The sequence below is a fragment of the Notothenia coriiceps genome, unplaced genomic scaffold (assembly GCF_000735185.1).
Source record: "Notothenia coriiceps isolate Sejong01 unplaced genomic scaffold, NC01 NC01_scaffold00037246, whole genome shotgun sequence".
Taxonomy (NCBI): Eukaryota; Metazoa; Chordata; class Actinopteri; order Perciformes; family Nototheniidae; genus Notothenia; species Notothenia coriiceps.
Genome location: NW_011369947.1, coordinates 10,431,935 through 10,442,081, shown reverse-complemented (window position 1 = coordinate 10,442,081; position 10,147 = coordinate 10,431,935). Strand labels below are relative to the sequence as shown.

Here is a 10,147-nt window from a genome sequence, read left to right as displayed (position 1 = left end):
TATTTATCTTTGCTGCACATCCAACCAATCGTTTCACATCGTGAGGAGACACAGATTCAAGGGGTACCCTCATTATCACTCAATTATACGAACTCTCGGAGATAATAACAAGAACACGCATCAAAACATATGGAGCTAGGTAGCTAAAAACGCTAACATGGCTCACCTCTGTTGTAGTCTGGTCAAAAGTGGTCTTCAATGGCATTAAAATGATAAAAACGATGCTGAAGTTAATCCAATGTGTCTGTGTCACGTTGAAATGATTTCTGATAATCCTTGAGCAATAAACCTGCTTTTCGGTTTTCAGATGTCAGACCTAGAGACAGCTTCACTCTGGAGCAAAACTGCGTGCGCGAAGCCCCCACCTTTTTAGTTTTACCGTGTGTGTGTGTGGGGAGATTCCCCTTTGATTCTATTGGCTCTAACGGTCAGAAAGAGATGTCAATCACCAAAATCGACCAATGGGTTCCAGAGAAACGGTAAAACCTCCCATTTCCAGTTCTTTTTGCAAAACCTCTCTAAAAAGGTCAAATGTCACTTGTTTTGCATCAATCTTGATACAGGGTACTTATTATATGTTGTACTTTGGATTCCTAAAGCTTTTAGTCTACTTTACCATCATCCAAGGGTAGTTTTCACTATAAGTAAAAAATAATTTTTGGACGGACACTATAATTTACAGTTTTTTACCATGTTCAATCGGAATTTTCTTTAAAATAAAAAACATCTATATTGATTATGACTTTTCTACATCCAACTCACAGGTTTATCATTACTTTGAGAAAAAAGATTATTAATTTAACCCTTTTAGAAGGAAGATATGGTCATTTGTTCTGGGAATGTCATTTTCGAGCCTGAGACCTGAAAAACAGGCTCGGGGCTAAACTGGTTAAAAGCAGACAAACGTATTTGATACTCCTGATCAGTTTACAAGTTACGGCTCTTTGGTTCCTGTGTTTTAAAGAACTTTTCCCATGTTATATTTATTGGACTGAATTAAATTCTTAATACCTTGACGGACTAGAAATAAATACATTTGCAAATCCTGACAAATATTGGACATGGCGCTCTAAGTTTAAAAAACTATAACTTGTAACTTAACATAAATATATTCATTTTAAAGTTTATAATTGGATTTATTTCTAGACCTTTAAGAGGAATCTATTAAAGTGAGTTGTTGTCACTGAGCTGACAGGAGGTGCTGCCGAGGGTTCATTCAACTCCCTAAATTAAGTTTCCAAAGAAAAACAATCTGCATTTTAATTGATTTTGCAGCATGCTTTGGTTTAGAGTCAAACGTTTATTTTATTTTAAGTTTGAAGAAAACAGACACGACTTAAACCTGTTATGTGTCTTCACCACATTTTAAGATACATATTTGTTTCCACTAACCTCAATAAAATGTAGGATAGATATTAGTACACACGTATTGTTAATCAACATTACTCAGAGGAATCTCAGTTGTCAAGTGGTGTAAATGAACCAATCATAAACTCCCGTGCTGTGCTTGAGTATAATGCTGGATATTTTTAACTCTACTTGCGTGTCAGAACTTTATACTACTTTATATTTCTATTTCACTTCATTTCGGAGGCAAATATCGTACTTACAGGCCCAGTACATTAATCTGACAGCTAGAGTCAGTAAAAGAAACAAGAAACATGATTTTATAGATTTGACAATGTGCTCCAAATTAAACTATTCACATTAACATACAATTTTAACTCTCTGAAAAGGACCTTTCCCCAACAAGTGCTTTTACTTTGATAACTTTCTGCTTTTAATACCTTTTGTACTTTTCTTCCAAGTTAAATCTTGTATTTAAGACTTTTAACAGAGTATAAGTAGAGAGCTGTATCTATACTTTTACTTAAGTTTGAGATCTGATTACTTATTTCACCACTGCAGATTATGGCTGAACGATTAATCGATTTTAAATCGAAATCGCGATTTGAAATGATGCAATCAAAAAATCGCAAAGCCTGCGATTTTTTTCTTCTTGTGTCAGTCCTCCACACCAATCAGAAGTGCTGTGCTCCACATGTAACAGCCATTGTTAACCAATCAGAAGTGGCCCATGATAGAAGGTGATAGACAGATTGATCCAATCACCTGCCAAGTATTTTTGAAAGTGCCTGCCCTTTCCAAATGGCTTCCAATGGAGCTCTCCTAGATGGAACAAACCATCTGAGTCAGGTTAGTAATGCTCCATCACATGTTTCTATTACAGGGTGAATCTTAAACTGACGCTTGGCTTTAAAGCCACCCAACGGAAGTTTCATGTAAGTTTAGTTCTTTCACTCGTAGCTTGGGCTGCGGGGGTGCTAGAGACGGGAGCATGTTGGTGCATCCTTCCTAGCTGGAGTTATGGCCGCATTTTACAATAAACTTCCGTTGGGTCGCTTAAAAACAAATATCGCAAATCGAATCGTAATTGCAATATCTGTCAGAAAAATCGCTATTAGATTATTTCCCCAACTCGTGCAGCCCTACTGCAGGTGCGTTTTAGTATAGATTGAAATCACAAATCTTTATTGATTTAAATAATTTAGGTGAGTTCAGGTCAAAGCTTTATTGACAATGTCTTTGTAGGTTGTTTATTTGATCAGCTCAGCATCTGATTATTTATGGCACACACAGCCTTACTCTTTCATGTGTGCTGTTGAATCTGAAATGCTTCCAAAAATGCCTTCCCTGATATTTCGGATCATCTGTTCAGCTTGGCTCGCTTCACTCCTCTGTTTTGTTTGTACAAAGAGAACAATAATAGCCTCAATTTCTGAGAGCGTTTCGATTATACCCTCTCGATGTTGGTCATATCGCAGAGAAATTACTGAGAAAATCACTGAATACAAGAACCTGGTTTCACTCAACAGATCGAATTGTCTTTTGTTGCAGCCGCACTTCATTGTGGTTTTTATCTTTGAAAGAAAATGACATGAAATGTTTTCTTACACAAACCATCTGAGAATTGCTGATTGACCTTGAGGAAGTCGAACAGAAAGTGGAGGAATGTGACAGAAAGAGCTGAACTTTGTTGTTTGCAACCTGCCTCCCGATGTGATCACGAGCAGTCTCCGGTTTCAATGTCAAACGACTCTCCGCCAGTGCTCAGACTTTTGTTTACATGCTGCGTCCTACGTGACTGAATCCATAATTGCTTTGTGTATTGGATATCAAGAGAAGAAGAAGAAACCTGTAGGAGATTGAAACACAATGTTTGCAGCAGAAACCACAGAACTGTAATTTCATGCTTATCACGCCGAGCCGTTTAAAGAGAAAAGCGAGCGGGAGGATTCATTGTGTTTTCTCCACATGAAGCCTCGATTCCCGCTGTATAGAATCTGCACTGAGTGCGCTGCTCTCCATCCAAAACAAGAATTTGTCACTGAGCAAGCGTGAAATGATATTACATTTGTGGTGAAAGCTTGTAATTGCCGTGAAATTATCTTATTAAATGAAGCCGACGGAAACCCTGAAACACAAATAGCGCTGCGCTCTGGGAGGCGGTTCGTCAGGTCAGACGGTCGATTCAGAAGAACAAGGAAGTCCTCCTCCCAGAGAAAGAGAGGATCAGACCCTCGTCAATTTCTGTGTGCGTTTAACCTGGTCTGAGAGAAATTAGGCTTCAGTCGAAGGGAGAGAAGCAAACTGTCAGCTGAAGGCAAAGTGCAGCCTTCATTAGAGTCCATTTTCAGTTGTGTCCTCATTACATTACATGTCACTTGTTAGACACTTTTATCCAAAGCGACTTACATACTCAATACTGTGGACAATCCCCACAGGAGCAATTTGGGGTGAAGTGTCTCAGGGACACAACGACATGCTGACTGCAGTGGGGTTTGAACCTGTCACCCACTGATCGGACACATACGGACAACCCACTACGCCACACACCCCCTCATGATGTAACGACACTCTGAGCAGCCAATGAGAGCAAGAATATCAGATGGGTATTTGATTTCTATTTGCAATGTCAAAAGGCAACACTCTGTACTCTGTATGCATTTTTATAGAAAAAAAATCAGTAGTGAAAACAGAAAGTGACTAAGTTGACCATTATCTCCTTTTTGTTTTACTTCTGATCCTTTACATTTTATTAGCCAATATTGTCCATTTGTCTCCGTTTATATTATTGCTTAAATAAAAAATTAAAATTAAAATATAATTTAAAAAAAACTTGACTGAATTATAACATAAAATATTAAAAGTACGTATAATAATCAAAACAATTTAATGCAATAATATAGATTTAAGATACAACTTTTTAAATGAACAGAAACAGCTCATAATTGTGTACTTTTAATGAATTTCACTTTTAAATGCCTGACTTCAACTAGTTTTTAAAACACTATGGTACAGTAGAACTTCTTTCAAATAAATAAAGTATCTTACTATTTTTCCACTTCTGATGGAAAACGTACAAGTCCACTGTTCTATATTGCTAGTTTCATGCACCATTATGTTCTTATCACCACTCTTTTGTACGCGGACAGTGAACACTACACCTGAGTGTGATTGTTGAACATCTAATACATCACCAAACCGTCTGCATTAATATTCTGCTGCATCAGCCTCTCTCTCCTGGAGGATTAACCACTGGAGATGTTTCTCCCTCGTTCACCCACGGGAGCTTTAGTGCGGCTGGGCGCTGATGTTGGTCGATACGGGGGCTTACGGTTGAGCGTTAGGGGGTTACGGCTTAGCTTTGAAGCCTGCACACACACTATCTGACGTGCTGTGATTGGTTAGCATGTGCTGCTTGTGTTTCTCACTAGCAAAGTCTAATGCTGGAGGAGATTATTTATAGTGGAAACAAACATAAAGCAACTTCAAGGAAGGTTCAATTATCTGGTCCATTTCAATGAAACGCTACAGCGACTTCTCTCCTCTGCTGTCCTGCTCAGTAATGAGACCAGAAGGAACAGAGTGAACTCCAGTTCTGTGTGTTGCCCACTGTCACTGTGTGTTACTACTTAAATAAAAAGAATGAACATTAGCTGTGGCAGCTGGAGGTAAAAGTCATGTATTATACATCTAGTGTTGTGGTTATATATAAATGAACAGCATCACTACAGTCAGTCCATTACATCTAGTATAAACCAACTTAAAAGCTATATTTCCATCTTTGCTGTCTTTATTTGATTATAATGAAGGTTTGGGTGCTGACGTATAATTACTGAGAAAAGCTCAATCAATGGAGACATGTACAAAAGAGAAAAAACCCTGGGAAGACTGGCTGACCAATCAGAGTGGGTCTTTCTTTGAAGGTGAGCTTCAAGTGACACGGGTTAAAAGCAGCTTTTCAGAAAAAGGAGAAATACAGGTATACTGAGACTGTAGACATTTTCCTTTTGTTATTATTATCTGAATGTTAGGCTTAATAATAATATCAATTAGATTAAACTCTTGATTATCAGGTATTTTTNAATGTTTTATATCCATGTAACGGGAAGAAACGTATCTAACTCAACATTTTTTTTTTTTTTTCAAAAAAACCCCCCACAATGCTAACGCTGAGCCTCTGAACTAGCAACGAGCGAAATTCAGAGGCTCAGCGTTAGCATTGTGGGGGGTTTTTTTGAAAAAAAAAAAAAAATGTTGAGTTAGATACGTTTCTTCCCGTTACATGGATATAAAACATTCATAGTTTATTAAATGAACATGCCCTCAGACACTATTTCCTGCAAGATGTTGCAGGAGGGCCCCGGTACCGGGGTCTCTCGGGCTTAACAGGTTTTAACAGAAGTGAGTTTTAATTCTTAAAGATGTTGTCTGTTTTAAAGCAGAAAATACTCCCTTACTCCTTCCTTCTTTCCGTCACAATTAATTCAGGCTTTGTTTTTTTAGATCTGTCACATGAATTTGGCAAAGAGCTTTCCCCATTCACAAACATTGAACCGAATCTCCCAGACCGTCATTATAACGCTGAGTGGCTGTTGAACTGAATGGTGATTCATTTCAAACTGTTTTAGGATGAATGCACGCTAACTGCCAGAAGTACTTACGCTCATATGAAGTGGACGGCTCAAGATTATGAAGCATGATTACACAGCCGTGACATTCACGCTAATAGAAACAGACTACAAATGAAATTCGCCTCATATTTGGAAGCCAATGAGAGTGGAGAATCTGCACTTAAGCTCATCTAGGATCAAAATGACTCACACCTTGTGAGGAATTACATATCCAAATACATTTTTGTTATTTTGCATCAGTATCTTATTTTAACCTGAGGCGCTCGCGAGCCCTTTAAAGATCAATTGTGCTTTTGTGCCATTTCTCTGGCCACTGAATAACCTCTATTCGGCTTTTATTGCTCAAATGTTAAGATTGGTCACATTTCTTTGACTTTATCCTGTTTTTATTGTACCTAAGTTAAACGTTTTCAGTGGCTTTACAACCACAGCAAGAGACTTTTTAACAAAATAATTCCTTCAAAACCTTGTCAGAGATTTTACTGTCACATTCAAGTCTTTTGAGTTAATTTTCGAGCCAGAAGGGATACAATAATATTGTACATTACAACAAGTTATCCAATTTCATGCTGGATGAGCATCAGAGGGACAAGGGGTAATATAACCTGGAGTACACAGGAATAAATGAGCTATGACTAAATGGCACCTGTGTTCTCCTGAATTAAAGGTCACCTGTAGAGTTTTTGACATAAAGTCATATCTTTCCATGTTTTGATGAGTGGGTACTCATTATATCTTGCACTCAAGCAGGGACAGGGGTGACGTGACAAACTGCAGATACATTTGTGAATGTTGGTTTGTCTAAACGATTTAGGGTTTGGATCAGCTGCATAATGTCCATGTCTTCTTTTATCTGTTGTGATTTTTTACAGAACAGGAGGCTCCACTTTAAAGTTTTCACATTAAAAAACAAGTTAATTTCATGCTCCGTGAGTTGCCATGAAAAGCCCACTGGAGACGACAAAAGAAAGCTTTATCTCAAAACTACACCTGTATTCCTTCTTGAATTTGAAGGTCACCTGCGGATTCTTTTGATCGTAAGAAATGCTAAATCAGCAGATCTTGTGTTGTTTGAATCTTGTTTTCTGGAATGAAAATACGGACTACATGACAGAAATACTTAGTTACAAAGCCCTGTATTAAATTGTGTGTTAGCTATTTAATTATATTCATGGAAATGTACCTTAAAGTGAACCTATCATGCTATATTTTAATAATATAGTGTAGGACCATACCTATATAAGGCATATTTATATATGTATTCAAAATACCAAACAGATCATGCATTTTAGCCATGCCTCATTTCGCTCAATTTGCACTTTTTTAGCCCTGTTTTTGCATGGGCTGTTTCTGCGAGAACAGCACCATCTACAGGCCTGGCATATGTACTACAGCGTCTCCAGCGCTTTCGAACGGCAATGTCCGTGGCTGTCTCTTCCTGATTGGTGGAGTTGGCCCAATAGCCGTAGCGCCACTTCTGTGACGTCAGAGAAGTGTTCAAATCTGGATCAGTCTGTATCAGATCCGTTGCAGCCCCTTTTTAAGAGATTTGGGTATGGAGGAAAATAGAGAGGGTTGTGTTTTCTGACACTTGGTGAGTTCTCTGGAACACCGGGGACACATATTCATGTATAAAAGATGTACAAAAGTGCATTTTCCATGATAGGTCACCTTTAAGTTTTGATTAGTGGAAGTTGAAAATCTCTCTAAAGTCTAATTTTAACCATTTTATACAGAACAGCAACGATTATTTTTTTTCTATTTGGATCTATTTGATGATTCTTTTCTCTGTCTGTCAGGTAAGCTTTGTAACATCCCTTCTGTTTCAGGTGAACCTCAATGGAACAATAACAAACTGATGTCAACTATGCAGATTTTAAAACAATAAAAGTGCCTACGGTATAAAACATGCTTGGATGGTTAGACCTGCATTCTTTAATTGACTGGTATAAATACACACTGAAGAAGAAACATGTTTGTTTCCAATTAAAAAATAAATGTTGTTCCTAAAGTAATGAGCGGGTTCCTATAGAGATAAATGAAACTGCACACAATAAGTCACAATAGAGGAAACAAACACACATCCTCCACCAAGTGTGAAGCAGCAGCTGGAAGCAGAGGGTCAGGCAGGCCCAGGTGGCAGTGCTGTAAAGTGACAATGTGATTTAAGTGCTGTGTCGTGGTAAGGTCTGTTATCTGCCGCCGCTAACAGGGCCGCGGCGATACGGTCCGACAGCCAGCGACTGCAGCGCGGGAGGCAGCGCTGATAATGGATAGCTTCAGCCGAGCAACTTCCAGCCGCACTGCGCAATCACATGAATCATGAGTTTAAACTGCTGTCAGATACGCTCACATCCAGGGCTGTGGTCACTCTTTTTCCTCAGATGACTTTTTTTGTATTTCTTTTTCAGCCGTAGTAAGAGAGAAGGACGAGGAGCGAGAAATGTCCCTGGACGTCAACATGGTGATGGGGCTCACAGAGAAAGAGGGATATCTTGATGACCCAGCTGTCTCTTTGTTTGAGAAAACAAGGTTATTTCCAGCAAACACAGAATCGTGTCTATGAAATTAGGTTTGATCTATTGGGTTTTCAACAATTGGACGTGTAATACTTAAGTAAACACCTCCTCCAGATCTACTTCTGCTACACCCCTTAAAGAACTCACTAGACATTATTATTATTTTAAAGCAGTTTTCTATTCTACTTTCTTAAAATGTTCTTTTTAAATCCAAATGTAGCGCCTACAAAAAAAAGGATGGGGAAGAAATCACGTTTTTTTTCCCTTATATTTTCTTACCAGTGAGATAGAAAGCATTGCTGTATACACGTGGAAACAATTAATCTTTAAAAAAAAAAACGTTTTGTTTGTTAAGAAAAATAGAACCCTAAAATCGAAAATGCAGTTTATTTGATGGTGGATGTATTCTTTCATTTCTTGTTTAAATGTTAAGTACAATTATTTGAATTTGCATACTAATTAAAAACAGTACAGTGAGTCTATACTATGACGTTTTAAAAAAAAAAAAACACAACATACTCAAAGTCTGCTTAGAAATAGTGTGCAATGTGGCAAGTGGTTGTTTGCTAGTTTCGTCTTGGAACTCCAGCACTTCAGATCATCATAACTTCTCTACCTCCGAGCGTCCTTGCGTTTAATATCCTCAGCTCTGTCCAGAAATGCCCGATATATTTTTCATATCTGGTTTCAAATTACAGGCCGAGAGATGGTCACTCGGTTGACTGGAGAGTCAGTCAGCCGGAGCTGGTTTCTGCTGATCAGCAAGTTCAAGATGAGGCGGCGCGTCTCCTCGGCTGCTCGCGGCAATCTGGATAATTAGAGATGTGTTCGATCACTGCTCCTCCAAGCTGGTGATTATCCTCCCCCACCGAGAAGCGAGAAGTGACAGTAAGCCAGTGAACACACACACACACACAAAATAATGACCGCCTCGCTGCACATTATCCCGCTTATTACACGACCGCATGCTGAACAAACCAATGGCTTTACTCCCAATATAAATAGAAAATGATTGAATTGACTTCAAAATGATCGTATTGCTTCTCTTACTTAACATAAGTTGTCTTAGGACAAGTTTAAGTCAAGTGTTAAGACAAGTGTAAGTCAGGTCTAAGGACAAGTGTAGGTCAGTGTTAAGACAAGTTTTAGGACAACTTTAAATCAAGTCTAAAGGCCCAGATACACCGGCCCGAAATCGGCAGTAAATGGGAGTCGGGCCGAACATGAGCGCACAACCTATTCGGAGTGGTGTGCGCCGCACCGTCGGGTCTTTTCTGCCGACCTGACGCCTTTTCTTGCAGATTCAACAAGTTGAATCGGCGTCGGGAACACCACCGGAAGTCGGACAAAGGGATAACACTGATTGGCTGTTCAGCTAGCGAATCAATGCATGAGAAGCGTTAACGGAAGTGAGGGAGGTAAACAAATGATTTAAAATGGAAGATGGAACACACACGGACGGCTATTTCACCTCATCGGTTTNCGGTTGTTGCCTCTTTTGAATGATGAATACACACTACCGCCGCCTGCTGGTAAGGAGAGTTATTGCCACTCACGCATACGCGCAGTTCATACGTGCTCGGCTCGGATTTGCGGTGTGTTCCGGTGCGCGAAGTCGGCAAATACGCAGGAGAGTCCGGCGACGCAACA

General features: G+C 39.1%; 1 protein-coding gene across 1 annotated transcript in view; it reads right to left on the bottom strand.

Annotated features, from left to right (window-relative positions):
• Positions 1 to 8,867: 8,867 nt before the first annotated feature.
• The window catches only part of st6galnac3 (ST6 (alpha-N-acetyl-neuraminyl-2,3-beta-galactosyl-1,3)-N-acetylgalactosaminide alpha-2,6-sialyltransferase 3), a 36,935-nt gene continuing 35,655 nt past the window's right edge, over positions 8,868 to 10,147 (bottom strand). Inside the window, exon 4 of the mRNA XM_010794775.1 lies at positions 8,868 to 9,345. Coding sequence (XP_010793077.1) covers positions 9,330 to 9,345 — 16 coding nt within the window. The 3' untranslated portion in view covers positions 8,868 to 9,329. The remainder of the gene's footprint in view (positions 9,346 to 10,147) is intronic.